Source organism: Sciurus vulgaris (genome assembly GCF_902686455.1).
Source record: "Sciurus vulgaris genome assembly, chromosome: 11".
NCBI lineage: Eukaryota > Metazoa > Chordata > Mammalia > Rodentia > Sciuridae > Sciurus > Sciurus vulgaris.
Window position 1 is genome coordinate 45,939,765 of NC_136472.1, and position 25,343 is coordinate 45,965,107.

Sequence of the window (25,343 nt, forward strand, 5' to 3'; positions counted from 1 at the left end):
TTATTTCAAACACGCAGTAACTGAAGTTTAGGGATATTAAAATTTTTAGGAGGATATACAGGGTTAATATGTAGAACTCCAAATAAGGATGTTTATGCTTATGAAGAAATTTGGGCTTACAGATAGCATTTCATTTTATAGATTCTCGCATCTAAACTGATTTATTGAACAAGACTGAGTAGTAACAGTGAGGAAATGTGGATGAGAAATTGACTACTACATTGTTCTCAAACTTAGCAGAAAATACCCAAGGCTTGCGTAGTGTTTCCAAATGAGAGTGGAAGTTTTTAAAATCTTAACATGATGGTGTTTTCAAAATATCTCAGGCTATTTCTAAGTACTATAAAATTGAAATATTCTTTTTTTTTAAAAAAGGCATTGGACTTACTTGACTAAAATAAAAATAAACTCTATAATAGGATAACTCAGATAAATTATTTCCTAAAAATGAACTAAACATAAGGTTGGCCTTTTTATCTGGCTCAGGAAGAAAACATCTCCACCTTCATATTGCCACCTGCACCTCCCATAAAATTGAATAAAAAGACCATGGGTCCAGGTGTCCAATGTCTTCATACTATATATGAACCAAAGCCCAAAGAATTTAAACATTTTCTTGAAGATTTTTTGGCTAGTTACAATGGCAAGCCTAAAATTAGGGACTGCAGAGTTCCATGTAGAATTTTCTCCACTTAATATGCAGTGTTACAGTGACAAGCAACCCTAAAAGTTTTCTGTTGCATACCTCCTGGATCAGAAAGCATTTAGAGTATCATTTTTTTTCTATTTGAAAAATTAAAATAACTAATCCTTAACTGGATCTTTCTCTAATGCCAAGCAAGATTAAGCAGCAATAAACTAGAATCACTTAGCTGAAAGTTAATCTTGCTTCTTTCTCATCCTTCTGCTTCTCCATGTTTATTGTTTTGCTAATGTCCCCTTTTGTGACAAAAATTAAGGAAAAACTTGAAAATAAACGGCTCATAATGCATCACAAAAGAAATATGAAGTGTCAGGACTTGCATAATATTTTATCACTCACTTTGAGCAAAGTCAGTGATCCTAAAGCTGTCAATTAGTTGTTCTTTAAATACACAACATGTGTCCACAATAAGGGGACATCAATATCCCAGGTCCCGGAAATAAGTCACCCCTAGCCATGCATCAGAGGAGGTTATTAATTGTGTGAGGCTGTTGCAAAGATCCTGTAATCTATCTTAATTCTGAAAATTTGCAGGTGTTGAATGACTCAAAAGAATAAAACTTCTTGAAGTAATTTAATTTTTTGGAACATTTCATATTAAAAAAGAACTGCATATTAGCTGAAATTTTCATCTACACCAACCCTATTTCCCATCAGTCCCAATTTAATATCTATTTGAAGGATCCCAGAGCACTCGATCTTGGATAGTATTGAATTATGGAATTCTGAGGTCTTTCACACCAATATTCTGCCTTATGCAGAAATTCTATCTAAATTATCCTTGGTGTGTTCAAGTTTTTGTTTAAAAACAAAGTCAAAGGTCTATTTGGAAACAACTGTTGACAAAAGAAATACAGATGATACAGGGGAGAGGAAGTAAAATATAAAAACAGACAATATGAATGAGCAAATTTACTATTCCAGAAAGCACACGTTAGGTACTGTATGGTGAACTGTGGCATAATTACCATTGTTAATTCAGTAAATAGGTAGTTATTTTCTTGAATAAATGCTTGTGGGCAATAAGACACAATTGTGAATGTGCCTTGAAATACATGTGCTCTATAGAAAAGTCTTTTTAAACAAAGTAAGGAGCAAGAACCAAAGAGTGAAGATTACTTGGAACAATTCTTGATCTGATTATGAACCTAGAGACTCTAATCATTGCATCCATGGAGAAACTTGAAGCTAGCAGAATGCCAAACCACTAGAAGAGAAACCTAACGAGGAAACCTGAAACCCATTATCAGGCGTGGGGCATGGACAAAAATTAAGTTTTCCAAGTAAGTTACAGAGTACCTTCTTCTGGGACAGGCCAACTTCAGGAATTCTCCAAGAATGCATTTATCTTAGGATTGGGGAAACGCCTTTCAATTGCAGGAACTCGCTTGAGGGAAGAGGACTAGACACTTGAATCACACACTGAGGCAGCATCGTCCGACCTTTCTGTCTTCAAATCTCAAAACACGACAGGGTTATTCGGTCAACCCCTACTTTACGGGCTCTCTGCACCGTACGGAAGCAGTCTTCAGAGGTAGAAACACTAAATCAAGTCCTGAAATGAATTGTTTCTCCCAGGCACCGCGCGGAGGCTCAGAAAATCAGAGTCATATGGGAAGTGAAGAAGCATTTAAAATATACATTTATTACTATTATTGTTATTGTTATTATTATTATTATGAACTTCACAGAGTTCCTCACTCCTGTGTCGCCTAAACCTGGAGAGGCTGCTGCTACACAACTGCAAGGGCATGCAGAGGGGGACGTGACGCCCGCGGGGAAGGGGTAGCAAGATTCCCACTGACCTTTTTGCTGTTTAAAAGACTGAATGGAGCCTGAATGGTGAACCATTTTCACTCTGCGCGTCCGCGCTGGGCTAGGGAGCTTTCCCGAAGGGCGGCAGAGGAATAGTAGCAAGACTCTGAGAGGCGCCTGGGCTACCAGAAATTCCGAAGCCTCCGCAAGCGCACTGCAATCCAACACCTGCTTTAGCCAGCGCTTAGCTCCAAAGACCGTGCGCCCGCCAGTGTCGTTGTCATGGCAACCGGGAGGGCGGTCCGGCGTCCAGCTCCCCTTAGTGGCTACTCCTGGAATAACCCCGAATCCTCCACAGGTCCAGTGCCGCAGTGGAGGTGGGCGTTGCGCGAGGTTGGCTGGACTGGGGAAAGGAAGACTTTTCTTAAGGACTACGCAAAAATGCACCCTTCCCTCCAGAGCTGTTACTAATACCACACTCCCCCACCCTTTTCAGGCTTGAAGACTGGTTATTACACGCAGGCACCAGAATTAATTTAAAAGTTGGCTTGCAAATATTGGCACTTTTAAAGAAGGGCACAGTTCGTCACCGCTCTGACAGAAATGAAATGGGAGATGCAGATACATTTTTATCTTTCCCTCTTAAACTTAAATATCAGGAGAGGAAACTATCTCCGCTTACCCAGTAGTATGTTTTGTTACATAAGCTCTGCTACTGTCTAGCACATTACAGTTAGTTTTCTTCTGCTTCAGCTATTCGGATCTTTAATCATTTAATCAGTGTGTAATACTGAACTATTTATTACCTATGACATGACATGTATTAAAAATACTATCCATGATAGCTTAATTCTCTTGAAAATCAATAAAGTAGGTAAAATGATATGATTCTAATATTAAAATAGAAACTGAGGCTCAGAGCAACCAAGAATTTTCAAGAGCACACGAAATCAATACGTTATTTGAAAGAGAAGTCACTAATACCCAAAGAAGTGAGATACCTTTGGCACATGCACTGCAGTGGCCAAAGTGGGACCAACACATTTCAGTATAATCTCTTTTTCTCCTCTTACCCCTACTCCCTGATTCAAACCCCTTAATTCCTAATGGAACATATAATCTATCATTGTACAGAAGCACAGCAAAAGAACTGTTGCTTCCTGAGTTTCAAGGTTTGTGAGGCCAGGAGGCAAGGATGTATCTGCTCGACCTGAGAGGAATTGGAATTTTTGAACATCATTAGAAATAATTTCTTTTCTAAACAAACAGGAAGTTTAGAATTATTTTTAACACCCTGCACCCTGACCTCGGCAGTACAGTTATGATTAAACTATCTTGTTATAAAGTTGATATTTTTTTTAATTAGAAACATTTAGGGTTGCACTGCCAGATTGCCTAGCAGGGGATTCAAAGAACATCTTTGCTTGTTTTAAAATCAGTCTTTTAGGGAAGGTTGCTAGAGGAACAGCTTTGTGAGGGGCCGAGGAAATTTTAAGCACCATCTGCTTTATAGGAAAGACAGTGCAAAGAGAAGGAAAAGAGTGTGTGTGTGTGTGTGTGTGTGTGTGTGTGTGTGTGTGTGTGTGTGTAGAGAGAGAGAGTGAGAGAGAGAGAGAGAGAGAGAGAGAGAGAGAGAGAGAGAGAGAGAGAGAGAGAGAGAATGTGTTTTTTAGAAGCTGGGAGTAGGGGAAAATATATTTGAACAAAAACTTTTCTGAAAACATCTTTCTGTGACCTAGTAAATGCAAATATTTTGAAGGTTGACATCTCCATTACAGAAAGTTTTGTTAAATTGCCACATAAAAGGTGGCTAAACTGTGTTGGGTTAGTTTTACTTACTACTTTAGGTCTCAAAAATCTCTCTCCGAATTTTAACGAGGAAGTGTTTATTTTATGTAATGTTCAGTGAAAGGACATGATTAATAATAATAGAATGATATGATACTGGCCATGTTTTGCCAAAAAAACAAGCAAAACAAAACAGTAAAGAACTATGCCAGCATGTCCAGAGTAATTAATTAGTTTCACAAGTGGAGATTCTGAGTGATTTTCAAAATACTTTCCAACTTTTTCTGTCATTTTCACTTTCTACAAATAATACATATTTATTATATATAATGCATATATACATATATATCACATATATGTCCAAACCCCCACACAATGCACATGTATCTTTCTTGTATCTTTCTTGCTATAACTCCAAATTTTTTTTCAGTCTTGTACCCAGGCTTGCTTGCTTATTTTCTTTTTCTTTCTTTCTTTCTTTCTTTTTTCTTTTTTTTTTTCTTTTTTTTTTTTTTTTGGTCATTGGGATTTCTGCCTGTCTCTTGCCCTCCTTATGTAATTAATTTATCATGACATCAGTTCTCTTTGTCTCCCAGAGAGGTGAAAATGTCTGTTTTTTTACATCACTGGGAAGCTTTTTATTCCTTTGAATCTTTAAATACAAAACTCAACTAAACTAAATGAATCTCACAGATCCCTGCATCGTGTGCTGTATCAAAGCTTAGAGAGTCCTGTTGCTCCCTCTTTGGGTACTGAATCATTGCCATAATTAATATTAAAATTGCCAATTCTGCTTTGCATTGTCTATGTGGTAACAAACAAAGATAAAAATTCTCCTTGCAATTATTCCTCTCCAAGAACCTAGTTATTTCGGGTATTAATTGGTGAAATGAAACCACAAATTCCCATGGTAAAGAGTTTATCTGTAAATAGCAAACAATAAAGAACTATCTCCTTGGTAATCATTTTTTAGAGGGAGACTATAGTCTCCTTGAGGTCTGTTTGAGTGTAGATTGTCTGATCCTTCAGAGACCATTGTAGTTTCTGTCAAAAAAGCTTGACAAAACTTATTAATAAATAAGTTAGTTTTACAGATTAAATTTGCTTCAGAAAAACGTTTATTTAGTGACTTGATCAGTTGCCACATTCCTTAAGCAAAGACAAATGAAATATATTAAAATCTTTATGTATATATTTGTATGTTTACATATATTTTTGTTTAATTTATTGAGTAATCCTGGCCCTAGTTTTTCTTTATATATTATTAAAGACACAAACCAGCTTTTCTAAAAGTCAATGCTATCATAGAAGAAAGGAACAAGTGCAATTTAGAAATCACTTCCCCTAAAGCCTATGGTCCCTGATTGCATGCACAGTGTAACAGACCTAAGCAGGTTAGTCCTACTGGTATCCAGTTTGTATGCTGAGACCAGCATTCATATCTGACTTTGCTGATGGATGGGACCAAGAGAAAGGAATGGAGCAAAATCAATAGCTCCACCTCATCTGAGTCTAGCCTGATGAGGTGTTACATATAGCATTTTAAAGAGACAGGAACAAAAAAAATGATTTTCTTGAGAAGACAGTATCAAGCCAAGGCAGGCATGTAGGATAAAGGAGATGATACATTAAACAGAAACTCATATCTTATGTCCCTCCCTCCTCAAATCTTTAATTACTTCTTCAAATTTGCCTGCAGAATCAAGTCCATGTTGTTTAATCTGTTATCATCTACTTTGTCATACACATCTGTTGACTCTATTACCTTGATTGTGGCAAGAGTATTACAGGTGTTTGCACATGTGCAAACTGATCAAACATTAAATATTTGTACTTTTTTGTATATCAATTATGCCTTACTAAGGTTGTTAAAAATTAATTTAGTTTAATTTAAAACAAGCCAATGTTCATTACTATAGCTTCTAGAAGTTACATATATGCTCTCAGAAATTTCCCATATTGTTCCTAAAACTTTTTTTAACTTGTTCTTCTTTAGTTATTCATGACAGTAAAGTATATTTTGACATATTTATACATACATGGAGTACATCTTATTCCAATTAGTATCCAAGTCTTGTGGTTGTACATGATGTATAGATTCATTTATGTACGTGGAAAGCTATGCCAGAATCATTCCACTGTCTTTCTGTCTCCCCTCCCTTCCTGTCCCTTCATTCCCCTTTGTATTCCACTGAGCTTCTATTCTGTGCCACCCCCTTGTTGTGTGTAAGCATCCATACATCAGAGAGAATATTTGACCTTTGTGTTTTGGAGATTGGCTTATTTCTCATAGCATAATAGTAGTCTCCAGATCCATCCATTTACTGGCCAAAGTCATGAAGTCATTCTTTTTTAAAAATTAAAAAATAAAAAACTATAATATCCCATTGTGTGTGTGTGTGTGTGTGTGTGTGTATATACACATATCACATGTTCTTTATTCATTCATCTGTTGAAGGGCTCCTAGATTGGTTCCATAGCTTATCTATTATGATTTGAGCTTCTATAATCATGTCAGCTTAGGGACTGACTTCCTCAACAAGAATCCTAAAGGAAAAGAAGTGAAATCAAGAATAAATGGGATGGCATCAAACTGAAAAGGTTTTACACAGCAAAGGAAACAATCAAAGGCGTAAAAAGAGAATCTACAAATGGGAGAAAATCTTTGATATCTGCACCTCAGAGCATCCATCTATGGGATATATAAAAAACTTAACATCAAAAATAAATAAATCTAATCAATAAATAAATAACCTAATCAATAAAGAGTCAAAGGAACTGAACAGGCATTTCAGAGGAGAAGAAATGCAAATAGTCAACAAATATGTTTTAAAATGTTCAGCATCTCTAAGCAGCTAGAGGAATGTAAATTAAAACTACTCTGAGATTTTATCTCACTCTGGTTAGAATGGCAATTATCAGGAATACAAGTAACAATAAATGTTGACCAGGATGTGGGGGAAAATGTTCACTCATACATTGCTGGTAGAACTGCAAATTGGTGCAACCCCTCTGGAAAGCAGTATAAAAATTACTCAAAAAACTAGGAATGAAACCACCATTTGACCCAGTTATCCCACTCCTCAGTATATAACCAAAGACTTAAAATCCAAGCATCTCTTTTAAAGCTGCTTTGAAACTATCATGGATGCTTTTTTGCTTAATGTTTCCTCCACTTGGAGTAATTGTCCTAAAACTCCCACTCAAAAGTTTTCCAAACTCTTCTCATTCTTCAAGGAACCAGAGAAATGTCATTACATGGAAGAAAATTTCCCTTTTCCACTTGCATCCCCCAAATGCAGTAAGATGTGAATTTAACCTCCTGTTATTTACATAAAGTACTATTAACACTACCTCATGAAATTTTTATCATGTTTCTACCATGAATTGAATATATATATATCTTTCAGAAGTAGGCACATGTGTTTTGTCTAGTTCAAAAGAAATCCTTTAAGGTAGAGTTTGTGTTGATTTGATTTCTGTGTCTTACAGTGCCTAAAAAATGTTCCATACATAAAAGCTGATTAAATAAATATTTTCCAAATAAATGATTTTCGATGAGCCATAACTACTTATTATTATCTGTAAAATAAGTTTAATGGTAAGATGTCCAAATATAAGTCTAGTAAGTTAATTGCCTTTGGAGATTTGCATGTTAGTCTGTGGCTTAGCATTACTTCATGATTTTGGTTTTTCCAGTCAGAGTATTTCATGACTCTTCTTGGTGTATTGTTTGGAAAATCTAAGAATATAATTTTTTGCCAATTTATTTACTATGCTATGTCCATCTTCATAAACTTTTAAACTGATATTTTTACCATATTGAAAACTTTATGTTGTTTTGATGAACTGCCAAAATTTCCCTTTGCCTTGAGCAAATTCACTTTTGCTTTTGAGCAAAGGGAAGACTCAGCTAAGACTCGGTGGTGGTATTTATGGCTATTATATCTTCTGAGAAGTGGGCCTGTGCCTGACTGGTCTAGGGTTGTGTCCTGTTAACTAGGAATGTAGGCATTTAGTAGCTTTTGTAGTTAAATATTTATTTTCCAGGAATAATAGATGCTTGACTTCTGAAGAAGCTGGAGTGACTAGTACAAACTGTGGTCTCTATTTGAACATGACCTGTCATAGATTATCAGCATAATACTGAGCAACCATTCAAAAAGTTTATGTGTGTCAGCAAAGGAAACAAGAACATCAACAGAAACCTTACAGAATGGGAGAAAGTCTATGCTGCCTCTGATGGGATTAATATCCAGATTATATGAAGAACTAAATTGGGTTGTTGGAACAACCCAATCAATAAATGGGAAAATGAACCAGACATTTCTCAAAAGAAGTAAGTCAAATTATCAACAGATGCATAAAAATTTCAATATTCTTAGCAATCAATAAATGAGAATCAAAACTACAGACATTTCATCTTCACATTTGTTAGAAAGGAAGCTTCAAGAACTTAAATAATAAAAAATACTGGCAAAACTGTGAAGAGAAAGGGAAAATTTTTATGTTATTAGGATGCAAATTAGTACAACCAGTATAGAAATCATTATGGAGCTTTCTCAAAAACTGGAAGTGGAAGCACCACATGGCCCAGCTATTCTGCCCCATGGCGTTTATCCAAAAGAGATGAAATAAGCATATTACAGTGACAATTGCATCCCAATCTTCATAGCAGCACAGTTCACAATAGCCAAATTATGGTATCAGCCTAGGTGTCCATTGACAGATGAATGGATATAGAAAATATGATACACACACACACACACACACACACACAATGGAGTCCTATTCAGCCATTAAAAAAGAAGAAATTATGTCATTTGCTAGCAAATAGGTGGAACTGGAGAACATCATCCTAAATGAAATAAACCAGACTTGGAAAGTCAAGGGTCAAATGTTTTCTCTTATATATAATATGCAGAAGCTATAGAGACATAAGGAAAAATAGAGGAGGTATAAAAGAGTAGAGAAGAGAAGAGGAAGGGATCAAGCCGGAGGGAAGAGAGATGGGAAAGGGGAGGAAGAGTAGAATTAAATTGACCAAATTTTGTTGAATGCATGCATTAATATATCATAATGAATCCCACTTTCATATATAATTATAATGCCCCAATTAAAACAATAAACACATAGATAGAAGATCAACAGACTGTGGGACATTCATTTATCTCATTAGACCTGGATGTCTTGTCTTCGATAAGGTGAAAGGGTTAGATTTTTTTCTAAAGTTCATCTCACCGCTCATATTCTACAGGTCAGGTCTTCCTGAAGACATTTTTATGTCCTCTGCCTTCAGAAATGCAATCCTCATGGCTGGTGTCACCAGGCTTATTCCTCTTTCCCCTATAAAGGGAAGTTGTGAAAGTGATGATATATCTCACTGATCCAAATCTATAAATGGAAGCTTTGTGACAATCTGACCTTGAGTTGGATCTAAAATTAAACTTTGTGATACCATAGAGAGACAAAGAGTTTGCTAAAACAAGTCATGAATATATTATTTAAGAAGTTAATTAAGAAAGTAAATATCAGTGACCTGAAACTATTTACATATCAATGATTAATGTCAATTATAGACCTATTCATTGAGATATCTCTAAAGAAGCTATGTTTAGCATCACTGAATAGTGGACCATATTACACCACCTTAAAAATATTTAGCAAATCATACTTGATATCAAACTAACTTTCTTGCTATAATTTCTATATCTGATAGGAAGAAGCTACATACATACATTTAAAAAATGTACACTGAAATCAATGTGCCAAATTCAACCAGCATATATATTTTTAGTCTTTGCAAGCTCTATATCAATATAAAGATTACATCTTTGTAATTACTTTGAGAATAGATAGCATATGGTTATATAAGCCTTGAATGTTCAGAGTTCCAAGACTTCTAAGTTTGTTGTGTTTTATTGTAAAACAATGGTTGAATATTGGAAAAAATATAGCATTACATTCTTCATAACAAACAAGGATTTGCATATGGTTCCTTTCATTAAAAAGTGCATATTAACTCCAGTGTTCCTATACCAAATCAGGTTTTGAATCTGTGAGCTCATTCTTTCCTTTCTCTACTTGTTAAGATACCTGCTTCTACTTGTCTCATAATTGATTTATTCCCAGTAAAAAAGGTCTTCAGACTACTTTTAGTTTCCATTTTTCTTTTCTCATCTCCCATCCCCACAATCAATTTCATAATCAGTTTTGAAAAATCCTGTCAGTTTAAAAAAAATTGTGTGTGTGTGTGTGTGTGTGTGTGTGTGTTATTGATTCTTGATCACCTAGAATCTTGCCTCTTATAAGAAGGCAATTCATTTAGGAATGTCCAATGATGAATTTTTTTGTATCTTTGTTGACACATCTATATTCAAATTGTCTTTTGGAGTCAAGGTTGAAACATCAACTCTCCAGTTAATCACTAATTTTTAATCTATGTATTTATCTAATTAAATTCAAGGAGTAATAATGTGATTCTTATAGAGACTTCAGAGCAAAATACTGATAAAAGGAAATGCTGTAAAATAAATTCTAATTAGTTAAAAATTATTTCAGCAAATCCAGGTAGTTGGAAATAGAGGATGCAAAATTACTAAGGAAGACTATCAAGGGGATGGGAGATGAGAAAAGAAAAATGGAAACTAAAAGTAGTCTGAAGACCTTTTTTACTGGGAATAAATCAATTATGAGACAAGTAGAAGCAGGTATCTTAATGACAAAAGAGTGTGTTTATAGTATGTGATGATATGAACAAAGAAAACCAAAGTAATATTTCAGGAATGAGAAAAGAATGGTAAATTATCCAAGATAATAAAGTGGACAGCAGAGTAACTCCAGGTAAATGTAAATAAATGTAAGCAGGGTTAACATCAGTCTATCCCCTACAAACGGAGCAACCATAAGTAATGACCTCTATGTTTTGGTGTTTATTGCATCATTGCTCTTAGTAACAAGCAATGGAAACAAAATTGATACCCAAAAATATAGCAAATTATGAGATAACTTACCATGAAATCTGTTCAATTATTCAAATGGGGGAAAACAAATAAAAGTTACATATTAGTTGTTAGCATAAGTGGGTGGATTAATATAACTGGATGGAAGAAGAAATGGTAAGCAGGGAGCCAAAAAAAGGGGGAAAAAAACAACCATACATTCAAAATCATATGCATTACCACATTTATGAATCTATGTAAAATTATGCATATTTATGGATAAAACAAAATTAGAACAAAAAATCTGGCCCAACATACGTTATTCATCAGATTTCACTCTCTTTTTCAGTACAAATCATTGACTTGGGTCAGAACGTGTTTGTTGATGTGTTTCACAAAAAGCAAGCCCAAATATCTCTTTTTATCCCCATCCTTTTGTAACATTCTCCACCTGCTGCTTGTCATCCAAGTTCTCCAAAGCCCAGTTGCTGTGCCATCTCTTTTAATGCACCAGCCCACACAAAGTGTCTTCTGAACTTCTTTATCCTCACTAAATAATTTAGCACTTAATTATATAGAATCAGCAGTTGTTCTCTGATTCTTTTATGCCAGTTAGTCATGTCTCCTTAACTATTAGTCCTATTCTGAGTTTTCTATTTCTCTTAACAGATGCCTCACCAAATTGTACCTTTAGTGTGATGATCATTACGTACAGCACAATGCTTTGTCTTTGGTTTCCAAACACAGATTCAGCGGGGAAGCTATGCAGTCTTGACCTCAGAAGATCTCAGTTAAAAATGGTGCTCCATGACTTCCTAAGGGATGTGCCTGCCTAGATCTTATTTTTCTTAGCCTTTGTTCCAATATCTGTAAACTAGGTCTCTGAAGCTTAATATAAAACTTTAAAACAGCCTGAATTATGGAAAGAGTTCTGTTTTTAGAGTCAGCTAACTTGACCCAAGCCTCTCTAGGTTATTTCATGAAGAATCTAGCAATTATTTACTTGTTCTTCAGCATCCATGTGACTTGTCTGTTGGTAACTATGTTGTGTTGTATTGTCCAGCACAGGTATGACCACTTAATTTGTTGTCCTATTGGCAATATGTTTTTTAATGTAGTGACTGCAAATAAGATAGGAAATAGTAACTAATACATAGATATTTATGTACTCATATGTAACTAGATGAACCTTTATTGGAATGTCTCAGATAGGTGTGATACCTATAGCAGGCTTTGTTTTTTTTCTGACAACATACTTACAGAATTGCCTAGGGTTTACAGAAAGAGCAACGATATTGCATGAAAAATAGAAAAAAAAAACCTATTACAAAACTATTGAGATTAATTCCAGTAATAAATGAATATGACTTATAAACTGTAAGTAACCATACAACAACACATGGCTTGATGATGAAGGTGTTGGGTCTAATGTTAAAGAAACCTGATTTCAGTTTGAGAGGTTGATTGGCTCCAAATAAAGTCTGTAAATCTTATTTCTGTGATTATAATTATACTGAACACCTCTTGTTGAAAGTGGAGAAAATGGAAAATAAAATAAGTTATTATGTGATTTGGATCCATCTACCACTTATTTAGCATGTTATCTGTGCTGCTAGAGATCTGAAACCCTGTGGTCTTAAACAAAGCCAAAATCTTTGAGTATCAGACTGGGATTGCAGCAAGGGGCCCTAGACAACCTGAGTTTTGGCAAAGAATAAAGTAATCTGCAGATGTAGACAAAGGCTCTTTGCTTTTATTCACTTTCGGTACTAAGGGGCCTCCTTACAACTCTGTAAGAAAGCCCTGAAAGTTCATTTTTGGCCATAAGAAGTTTGTGTGCTGATGTCCCTTTTATAATAACAACAAAAATTATAATAGTAAGAATACCAACTAACAAGAGCTTAGTAAGCACTTATCTCAAGTCTCATATTCGCTTTGTGAATTCTGTACTGTAATCTCAAATTTATAATTTGAAGAAATTGAGGAATAGAGAGATTAAGTATCAGTCAAAACTGCATAGCTGGAGAATGCATAATCAAGTTTTGAACACATAATCTGTCTCAAAAGCCCATATAAATGACTGCTCTGCAGTAATAGCTCAATGAACTGTCTCCTAAGCTGTTTAATAAGCAGGAAAAAAATGACACACTAGGAAGCTAGTTCCATTCCAATGCCTTATTGAAAAACTATCTATTGATAAGGCTTTATTGAATTTGTTGCATTGAAGTTAAAATTTCTCTCCACCAAAAACCAACAGTGAGACAGGGATATGTGTCTTTCCATGGACAGGAATATGTTGCCTGCTATTATAAGCATTTGTGGTTTTTTTCCTCATGTTGAATTTTTTTATATCTTTCTTTTATTCTTTCTTTTTATATACTCCCTTTTAATTATATTATGTGATATATCATTTAATTTGATAATACAACATAAATCTTTTGGTTATAATGTGATAATGAAAAAGCTTTTATTTATATAGGACTTAACAAATTGCTGTGAAATTAAATAATAATTTTATTACTCAAAAGCACTCTTCATTTGTGAAGTACATAAAATAGCCCTTATTTTCTTAATGAAAACAAGATTCAAAGTAGTTAGGTTACCTACTGAGGTTACTCTGTTATTAAATGGTTCAGCTTGATGCAATACTGGTCCTTCAAACATCAAATTCTGAATCCAATAATCTTTAAACTTTCTCTTTATGAAATCTCACTCATTACAGTGTCTGTTGCAAAGGGGAGTCATGGTGGTAGTGTTTTTAAGCAAAAGGTGAGTGAGCACATGCACTAATAAAAATATGGACATTCAATTGCACATATTTTGCACAGCTTTGCCAACTACCACTTTTTTGTCTAAGGAATAAAATGATGCTAAGATTGGCTTCTAGGCTGTTATGTAGGAACTAAGTGGTAAAAAGGAACAACTTCTAGTTTGGAACAATGAAATTTAAATTACAGTCTCAAGAATTGGGCTGCCCAGCAAGAGACTTCAGTGCAGAGCAAGGCTCCCAGGCCCGGGTGGCAGGACCAGACTGCAGGCAGCATCTTTCTCCCAGCAAGAGAGACTCACTCACAGGGTGAGGCTCCCTGGGCCAGGAGGTAGGTCCAGACCCCAGAGATGATGCAGAGGAGGGCTGCCCAGCCCAGGTGGTCATTCTGGACTGAAGGGAACTACTCAGAGGAGAGCTGCCCAGCGAGACTTCTGCACAGGTTGTGTCTTCCCCACCAGGTAAGGCTTTCCCACCAAGGCAGTAGAACCAGAGACCCATGGCCAGACCAGCCATGCCCAAGCCCACAGTCTGGTCCTCCTTTGACTGACCATCGGTCAACAAGTGGAGGCGCCTCTGCCCACTAGCAGGGAATATACACCATCTAAAGACCACCATGCCTAGAGGGGCAGCTTTCTTGTGGACCACTGCATTATCAAGTTCCTCCAAGACTTCAGGCTACTGAAGGCTAGAAGGTGAGTTATTGGAAATCTACAGGGACACTATAAGTCAATAGAGGAAATCTGCAATATCTCAGAGTTTCACTACTAGAGGGGTAGATACTTGAGCAATATGAGAAAACAAGGGAAGAAAATGTCCCAAACCTAGATGATACATCAGTAAAATCCAATGACAACATGGCAGAAGAAATGTCAGAAAGGGAGTTCAGAATGTAAATAATTAAAATGATTAGAGAAGCAAACGATGAGATGAAAGAGCAAATGCAGGCTTTGAATGATTTCACCAATCAACAGTTAAAACAGCAAATATAGGAAGCAAAAGATCATTTCAATAAAGAATCAGAGATACTGAAAAAAAAAAAAAAAAAAACAGAAATCCTTGAAATGAAGGAAACAATAAACCAAATTAAAAACTCCAGAGAAATCATAACCAACAGGATAGAACACCTGGAAGACAGAACCTCAGACATTTAAGACAAAATATTTAATCTTGAAAACAAAGTTGTTCAAACAGAGAAGATGGTAAGAAATCAAGAACAGAATCTACAAGAATTATGGGATATCATAAAAAGGGCAAATTTAAGAATTACTGGGATTGAGGAAGTCGCAGAGAAACAAACCAAAGGAATGAACAATTTATTCAATTAAATAATATCAGAAAATTTCCCAAATCTGAAGAATGAAATGGAAAATCAAGTACTAGAGGCATATAGGACTCCAAATATACAAAATTACAACAGACCCACACCAAGGCATGTTATAATGAAAATGCCTAACCATACAAAATAGAGACAGAATTTTAAAGGCTGTGAGAGAAAAGAATCAAATTACATTCGGGGGAAACAATACGGATATCAGCAGATTTTCCAACACAGACCCTAAAAGCTAGAAGGAACTGGAACAACATTTTTCAAGCTCTGAAAGAAAACGTATGCCAGCCAAGAATCTTACACCCAGCAAAACTTATCTTCAGATTTGACGACGATATAAAATCCTTCCATGATAAACAAAAGCTAAAAGAATTTACAAAAAGAAAGCTGGCATTACAGAACATTCTCAACACAATATTCCATGAGGAAGAGATGAAATACAATAATGTAAATCAGCAAAGGGAGGAACTAGCCTAAAGTAATAGCCAAATAAAGGAGAAACCAAGTCATGTCAAAAAACAAAAATGAGTCAAATGACCAGGAATACAAATTGTATCTCAATAATAACCCTGAATGTTAATGGCCTGAACTCATGAATCAAAAGACATAGACTGACAGATTGGATCAAAAAGAAAGATCCAACTATATGATGCCTGCAAGAGACTCATCTCAAAGAAAGAGATACCCACAAACTAAAGGCGAAAGGGTGGGAAAAAATATACCATGCACATGGACTCAGCAAAAAGCTGAGTATCCATCCTCATATCAGATAATGTAGACTTCAAGCCAAAGTTAGTCAGAAGGGATAAAGAAGGACATTTCACACTGCTTCAGGGAAGCATAAATCAGCAAGACATAACAATCATAAATGTCTATGCTCCAAACAGGAGCTCCTCCATGTACTTCAAATGAACCCTTCTCAATTCCACGAATCAAATAGACCACAACAGAATAATACTAGGTGATTTTAACAAACCTTTCTCACCACTGGATAGATTTTCCAAACAAAAATTGAACAAAGAAACCATAGACCTCAATAACACAATCAATAATTTAGACTTAATGGACATATAGAGAATATACCATCCAACAAAGAGTAAATACAATTTCTTCTCAGTAGGACATGGATCCTTCTCTAAAATAGACCATATTTTATGCCACAAAGCTACTGCTAGCAAATACAAGAAGATAGAGATACAACTTTGTATTCTATCAGATCATAATGGATCGAAATTAGAAATAAATGACAAAATAAAAAACAGAAACTACCCCAACACCTGGAGATTAAATAATATGCTATTGAATGGTGAATGGATAACAGAAGACTTTGGGGGGAATAAAAAAATTCTTAGAGGTAAATGAGAACAAAGATACATCATATCAAAATATCTGGGACACTATGAAAATTTATAAATTTACGAAAGCACTATGAAAATATATTTCATGGAGCACATTCAAGTAAAGAAGAAAAAAATCAACAAATAAACAATCTAACACTACAGCTCAAAGCCCTAGAAAAAGAAGAACAGATCAACACCAAAAGAGGTAGAAGACAGGAAATAGTAAAAATCAGAGCTGAAATCAATGAAAGTGAAACAAAAGAAGCCATCAACAAAATTGACAAAATAATTAATTGGTTCTTTGAAAAAATAAATAAAATTGATATACCCTTAGCCACGCTAACAAAGAGAAGGAGAGAGAAAACTCAAGTTACTAAAATTCAGAATGAACAAGGAAATATCATAATAGACACGATTGATATACAAAACATAATTAGAAGCTGTTTTGAAAATCTATACTCCCCAAAATAGAAAATCTTGAAGACATCAACAGGTTTCTAGAGACATTTGAATTACCTAAACTGAACCAGGAGGACATAAACAATTTAAATAGATCAATTTCAAGCAATGAAATGAAGAAGTCCTCAAAAGCCTACCAACAAAGAAAAGTCCGGGACCAGATGGGTTCTCAGCCGAGTTCTACAAAACCTTTAAAGAAGATCTCATTCCAATACTCCTCAAAGTATTTCATGAAATAGAAGAGGAGGGAACCCTCCCAAACTCATTCTATGAAGTCAATATCACCCTGATACCTAAACCAAACACATTGAGGAAAGAAAATTTTAGACCAATATCCTTAATGAATATCGATGCAAAAAATCTGAACAAAATTTTAGCAAATCGTATACAAAAATATATTAAAAAGATAATGTGAGCAGGAGGTTTCAAGATGGCAGCCTAGAGGGTGGCTGCATTTCATGTTGCTCCAGGACTCAGGATTCAAAAGAGGAGATATTGAGACACTTGGGACCAACTCAAAGCAGCCAGTTGACTCTCACCCGTTGGGAAGGCGTCGCGGATGGAACGGTGGTCCCGGAATGCAGGAAACTTTGTGAAGTAGAGCTGCCGGCGAGACACCCCTCCCCTCCCCCCGCTGGAGCAGTGACTCAGACAACTGGGAGCACAGTAAAGGAGGCCGCTCGGCACAGCGCTGGAACTCAGAGCAACCACTGGGGCTCCGGCGGTTGCCCAGGGGAGGAGTGGTGAGGAGAGCTGTGTGGACTCAGAACACCGGGGCCTGCCCTGAGGAGGAGGAGGAGGAACGTGGCCGCTTGGATTCGGATTGACTGCACCAGAGCTACAGGCGGTTGCCAGAGGAGAAGCTCCTCAGCGAGCTGTTTGGGCTCAGAACGACTGCTTTTGAACACCGGGGCCTGCCCTGAGGACGAGGAGGAGGAAGAGGAGTGCGGCCACTTGGATTCGGAGTGACTATACCAGAGCTACAGGCGGTTGCCAGAAGTGAAGCCGAGCGGCGAGCTGTTTGGACTCAGACCAATTCTGAACCCTGGGGCCTGCCCGGAGGAGTAGGAGGAGGAGGAGGAGGAGCGTGGCGGGTCGTGTGGACTCACAGTGACAGCATTAGCGCTCCAGGCGGCTGCTCAGAGGAGAAGGTGAGTGGTGAGTTGTTTGGACTTAAAGTGACAGCTCCTGAACACAGGGGGGCTGCCTGGAGGAGAAGCGTGGTGGGTCACTTGGTCTTGAGTGGCCGCACCAGAGCTCCGGGCGGCTGCCCAGAGGACGCGTGCAGCAGGTCACGTGGATTCAGAGCCACTCAGAGCGACCGCTCCTGAACACCCGGGGGGTTACCTGGAAAAGGAGGAGGAACGGGGAGGGTCACTTCGACTAGGAGTGATTGATTGCCCAGGGCTACGGGTGGTTGGTGGGAGGTGGAGGCACGCAGTGAGTTTCTTGGACTCCTAGTGACCACACCGGAATACTGGGCGGCTGTCTGGAGGAAGAGGCGTGTGGCGGGTCTCTGGGACTCAGAGCGATTGTACGGGGCCCCAGGTGGCTGCTCAGAGGAGGGGCTGCATAGCTAGGCGATTAGGTGCAGAGGAGGGTCCCAGGATCTAGGAGGCTTCTTGGTGGAAGAGCCCCACAGAGACAGACTTAGGGGCGGAGCGAAGGTTCCAGGCCTGCGGGCAGATTCTCTGAGGAGGGGCAGCCTAAGGAGATTCATCTGTGAAGGGTGAGGCTCCCAGGCCCTAGAGGTAGGGCCGGGCCCCTGGGAACTTTGCAGAGGAAGGCAACCCAGACCAGGCTGTAGCTGTAAATAGAGGGGAACCTCTAGGAGGGAACTGACCAGCGAGACCTCCCCACCGGGTGAGTCGTCCCTGCCGGGTGAGGTTTCCCAACAAGGACTGTAAAACCAGAGACACAGGCCCAAACAGGCCTTGCCTCAGCCCGCAGCCTAGGTCCCCATTGGATGACCATTGGTCAACAAGTGGAGGCACCTCTGCCCACTAGCAGGGATTATACCCCACCTGAAGGCCACCACTCCTAGAGAGGCAACTTCCTTGTGGAGCACCGCATTATCAACTTCCTCCAAGACTTCAGCCTACTGAAGGCTAAGGGGGGATATATATAGAAATCTTCAGGGACATTGTAAGCCAATAGAGGAAATCTGCAATATCTCAGCGGTCCACTGATACCTGAACAATATGAGAAAACAAGGAAAGAAAATGCTGCAAACAAATCTAGATGTTACATCAATAAAACCCAATGACAGCATGGCAGAAGAAATGACAGAAAAGGAGTTCAGAATGTACATAATTAAAATGATCAGAGAAGCAAACGATGAGATGAAAGAGCAAATGCATGCACTGAATGATGAGATGAAAGAGCAAATGCAAGCATTGAATGATCGCACCAATCGACAATTAAAAGAGCAAATACAGGAAGCAAAAGATCATTTCAATAAAGAGTTACAGATATTGAAAAAAAACCAAACAGAAATCCTTGACATGAAGGAAACAATAAACCAAATTAAGAACTCCATAGAAAGCATATCCAGTAGGATAGAACACCTGGAAGACAGAACCTCAGACATTGAAGACAAAATATTTAACCTTGAAAACAAAGTTGAACAAACAGAGAAGATGGTAAGAAATCATGAACAGAATCTACAAGATCTATGGGATATCATGAAAAGGCCAAATTTAAGAATTATTGGGATTGAGGAAGGCCTAGAGAAACAAGCCAAAGGAATGAACAATTTATTCAATGAAATAATATCAGAAAATTTCCCAAATCTGAAGAATGAAATGGAAAATGAAATACTAGAGGCTTATAGGACTCCAAATACACAAAATTACAACAGACCCACACCAAGGCACATTATAATGAAAATACCGAACATACAAAATAAAGACAGAATTTTAAAGGCTGTGAGAGAAAAGAACCAAATTAAATTCAGGGGGAAACCAGTACGGATATCAGCAGATTTTTCAATCCAGACCCTAAAAGCTAGAAGGGCCAGGAAGAACATTTTTCAAGCCCTGAAAGAAAATGGATGCCAACCAAGAATCTTATACCCAGTAAAACTTACCTTCAAATTTGACGATGATAAACAAAAGCTAAAAGAATTTACAAAAAGAAAGCCAGCATTACAGAACATTCTCAGCAAAATATTCCATGAGGAAGAGATGAAAAACAAAGAAGCAAATCAGCAAAGGGAGGAATTATCCTAAAGGAATTGTCAAATATAGGAGGAAACAAGTTGTGTCAAACAAATAAATAAATAAAATTTAAAAAATGAACCAAATGACCGGGAAACCAAATCATATCTCTATAATAACCCTGAATGTTAATGGCCTGAATTCATCAAGCAAAAGACATAGACTGGCAGATTGGATTAAAAAGAAAGATCCAACAATATGTTGCCTGCAAGAGACTCACCTCATAGAAAAAGATACCCATAGACTGAAGGTGAAAGGATGGGGAAAAACATACCATGCACATGGACTCAGCAAAAAAGCTGGAGTATCCATCCTCATTTCTGAATATGTGGACTTCAAGCCAAAGTTAGTCAGAAGGGATAAAGAAGGTCATTTCATACTGCTTAAGGGAAGCATAAATCAGCAAGATATAACAATCATAAACATCTATGCCCCAAACAGTGGCTCATCCATGTATGTCAAACAAATCCTTCTCAATTTCAGAAACCAAATAGACCATAACAAAATAATACTAGGTGATTTTAACATGCCTCTCTCACCACTGGACAGATCTTCCAGACAAAAATTGAACAAAGAAACCATAGATCTCAATAACACAATCAATAATTTAGATTTAACGGACATTTATAGAATATACCATCCAACCAAGAGCGAATACACTTTCTTCTCAGCAGCACATGGATCCTTCTCTAAAATAGACCATATATTATGCCACAAAGCTAATGTTAGCAAATACAAGAAGATAGAGACACTACCATGTATTCTATCAGATCATAATGGATTGAAGTTAGAAATAAATGAAAGAGTAAAACACACAAACTATTCCAACACCTGGAGATTAAACAATATGCTATTATATGATGAATGGATAACAGAAGATTTAGGAAGGAAATTAAAAAATTCTTAGAGGTAAATGAGAACAAAGAAACATCATATCAAAATCTCTGGGACACTATGAAAGCAGTACTCAGAGGGAAATTTATTTCATGGAGCGCATTTAATAAAAGAAGTAAAACTCAACAAATAAACGACCTAACACTACAGCTCAAAGCCCTAGAAAAAGAAGAACAGAACAGCACCAAAAGTAGTAGAAGACAGGAAATAGTTAAACTCAGAGCTGAAATCAATGAAATTGAAACAAAAGAAACAATACAAAAAATTGACAAAATAAATAGTTGGTTCTTCGAAAAAATAAACAAAATTGATAAACCTTTAGCCACACTAACAAAGAGAAGACGAGAGAAAACCCAAATCACTAAAATTTGGAATGAACAAGGAAATATCACAACAGACAGGATGGAAATACAAAACATAATTAGAAGCTATTTTGAAAATCTATACTCCAACAAAATAGAAAATTTCGAAGACATCAACAGGTTTCTAGAGACATATGAATTGCCTAAACTGAATTTCAAGTACTGAAATAGAAGTAGTCATCAAAAGCGTACCAACAAAGAAAAGTCCGGGACCAGATGGGTTCTCAGCCGAGTTCTACAAAACCTTTAAAGAAGAGCTCATTCCAATACTTCTCAAAGTATTCCATAAAATAGAAGAGGAGGGAACCCTCCCAAACTCATTCTATGAAGCCAATATCACACTGATACCTAAACCAGACAGAGACTCATCAAGGAAAGAAAATTTCAGACCAATATCCTTAATGAACATCGACGCAAAAATTCTCAACAAAATTTTAGCAAATCACATACAAAAACATATTAAAAAGATAGTGCACCATGATCAAGTGGGTTTCATCCCAGGGATGCAAGGTTGGTTCAACATCAGGAAATCAATAAATGTCATTCACCATATCAATAGACTTAAAGTCAAGAATCACATGATTATTTCAATAGATGCAGAAAAAGCATTTGATAAAATACAGCACCCCTTCATGCTCAAAACACTAGAAAAAATAGGGATAGTGGGAACATTCCTTAACATTGTAAAGGCCATTTATGCTAAGCCCATGGCAAATATCATTCTAAATGGTGAAAAACTGAAAGCATTCCCCCTAAAAACTGGAACAAGGCAGGGATGCCCTCTTTCACCACTTCTATTCAACATCGTTCTTGAGACTCTGGCCAGAGCAATTAGACAAACCAAAGAAATTAAAGGGATACGAATTGGAAAAGAAGAACTCAAACTATCCCTGTTCGCTGATGACACGATTATATATTTAGAGGAACCTGGAAATTCCACCAGAAAACTCTTAGAACTCATAAGTGAATTCAGTAAAGTAGCAGGTTACAAGATCAATGCTCATAAATCCAATGCATTTTTATACATAAGTGATGAATCTTCAGAAAGAGAAATTAGGAAAACTACCCCATTCACAATAACATCGAAAAAAATAAAATACTTGGGAATCGATCTCACAAAAGAGGTGAAAGACCTCTACAATGAGAACTACAGAACACTAAAGAAAGAAATTAAAGAACACCTTAGAAGATGGAAAGATCTTCCATGTTCTTGGATAGGAAGAATTAATATTGTCAAAATGGCCATACTACCTAAAGTGCTATACAAATTCAATGCAATTCCAATTAAAATCCCAATGACATACCTTACAGAAATAGAGCACGCAATTATGAAATTCATCTGGAAGAATAAGAAACCCAGAATAGCTAAAGCAATCCTTAGCAGGAAGAGTGAAACAGGGGGTATTGCAATACCAGCTCTTCAACTCTACTACAAAGCAATAGTAACAAAAACGGCATGGTATTGGTACCAAAATAGAAAGGTAGATCAATAGTACAGAATAGAGGACACGGACACAAACCCAAATAAATACAATTTTCTCATACTAGACCAAGGGGCCAAAAATATGCAATGGAGAAAATATAGCCTCTTCAACAAATGGTGCTGGGAGAATTGGAAATCCATATGCAACAGAATGAAACTAAACCCATATCTCTCACCATGCACGAAACTAAACTCAAAATGGATTAAGGAACTCGGAATCAGACCAGAGACCCTGCAGATTATAGAAGAAAAAGTAGGTCCAGATCTTCAGCATGTCGGCTTAGGACCAGACTTCCTTAACAGGACTCCCATAGCACAAGAAATAAAAGCAAGAATCAATAACTGGGATAGATTCAAACTAAAAAGCTTTCTCTCAGCAAAGGAAACTATCAGCAATGCGAAGAAAGAGCCTACAGAGTGGGAGAAAATCTTTGCCAATCATATTTCAGATAGAGCACTAATCTCCAGAATCTATAAAGAACTCAAAAAACTCTACTCCAAGAAGTCAAATAATCCAGTCGACAAATGGGCTAAGGAAATGAATAGACACTTCACAGAAGAAGATCTACAAGCAATCAACAAACATATGGAAAAATGTTCAACATCTCTAGTAATAAGAGAAATGCAAATCAAAACTACACTAAGATTCCATCTCACCCCAATTAGAATGGCGATTATCAAGAATACGAGCAACAACAGGTGTTGGAGAGGATGTGGGGAAAAAGCTACACTCATACATTGCTGGTGGGGCTGCAGATTAGTGCAGCCACTCTGGAAAGCAGTGTGGAGATTCCTTAGAAAACTTGGAATGGACCCTCCATTTGACCCAGCTATCCCAGTCCTTGGCCTATACCCAAAGGACTTAAAATCAGTATACTACAGAGATACAGCCACATCAATGTTCATAGCTGCTCAATTCACAGTAGCCAGACTGTGGAACCAACCTAGATGCCCTTCAATTGATGAGTGGATAAAGAAACTGTGGTATATATATACAATGGAATATTACTCAGCCATAAAGAATGATAAAATTATGGCATTTGGAGGCAAATGGATGAAATTGGAGAATATCATGCTAAGTGAGATAAGCCAATCTCAAAAAGCCAAAGATTGAATGATATCGCTAATAAGTGGATGATGACACATAATGGGGGGAGGGAAGGGTTAGTGTTAGGGTTAGAGTTGGGGTTAGGGAGGGGGGCAAGTATGGAGGAAGGAAGCACTGTATAGAGGGAAAGAGGGGTGGGAGGGGTGGGGGGAAGGGAGAAAATAACAGAATGAATCAAACAACATTACTCTATGTAAATTTATGAATACACAAATGGTATGCCTTTACGCCATGTACAAACAGAGAAACAACATGTATCCCATTTGTTTACAATAAAATAAAATAAATAAAAAAAACGGAAATCTAGTCAGTCACAGATAAAAATAATGTAAGTATCTTACAAAGTGGGATCATATCATGTGACTTATGGTTTACCTCTTTTGTCTTTACTTTACATACTTACACACATACTTTGCAGAACAGAGTCACATCTCTAGATGAAGAATCCAAGGTTCAGAGAGGTTCAATAAATCACCCAGGTCACACAGCAGTAAATAATGGAGTTACAGTCTACCCTGGGCCACCTGCCTAATCTGTACATCAGGTCACCATTTTACCCATGGCTTCTTTCATTGGTTTTACTTATATTATGAACATTTAGTTTTATTGCACATGGTGAGAAAATGTATTTTTTTCTCATCAATTCATTTTGAGAGTCTTATTTGGGTGGTAGCATGTACGTACTAATGTCCTATGTATTGAAAAAAGTTTACAATGTATATTGGCCCTGATTTCAATATATGTCTATGGGTTCTAGTTTATTAATTGTATTCATAACCACTTTTTTTTTCAAATTCGTAACTATTTTTGTCACATTTTCAATGTCTTCTGAATTTCTATCTATTGAATTTTTTCTTTAATTTTTAAGGTCACCTAATTTTTTGATAAGAAAAAAATAAAAACGAAGACCTCTCACCGCAAAAAAAAAAAAAAAAAAAAAAAAAAAAAAAAAGCCTCTTGCGGTTTGCATCAAGTGACGCCTCCTGTGGTTGATTGGGGTTGCCGTCGATCTGTGGGACATAGTTAGGGTCTCCTTTTTGGGGGTCTTACAGAAGTAAGGTACTGGGGGCATGCCTTTGGATTTTATGCTTTTTAAAAATTTGTTCTAATTGGTTATACATGACAGTAGAATGCATTTTGACACATCATACATAAATAGAATATAACTTCTCATTCTTCTGGCTCTACATGATGT

At 36.9% G+C, this 25,343-nt stretch overlaps 1 protein-coding gene across 2 annotated transcripts in view; it reads right to left on the reverse strand.

Annotated features, from left to right (window-relative positions):
* The window catches only part of ANO3 (anoctamin 3), a 465,390-nt gene that overhangs the window by 321,283 nt on the left and 118,764 nt on the right, over positions 1 to 25,343 (reverse strand). The window contains exon 1 of one of the 2 annotated variants that reach the window (XM_079101830.1): positions 2,509 to 2,716. The exons of the other annotated variant lie outside the window; for it this stretch is intronic. Coding sequence (XP_078957956.1) covers positions 2,509 to 2,554 — 46 coding nt within the window. The 5' untranslated portion in view covers positions 2,555 to 2,716. Of the gene's footprint in view, positions 1 to 2,508; positions 2,717 to 25,343 lie in introns of those variants that run through there. 2 annotated transcript variants of the gene reach the window in all.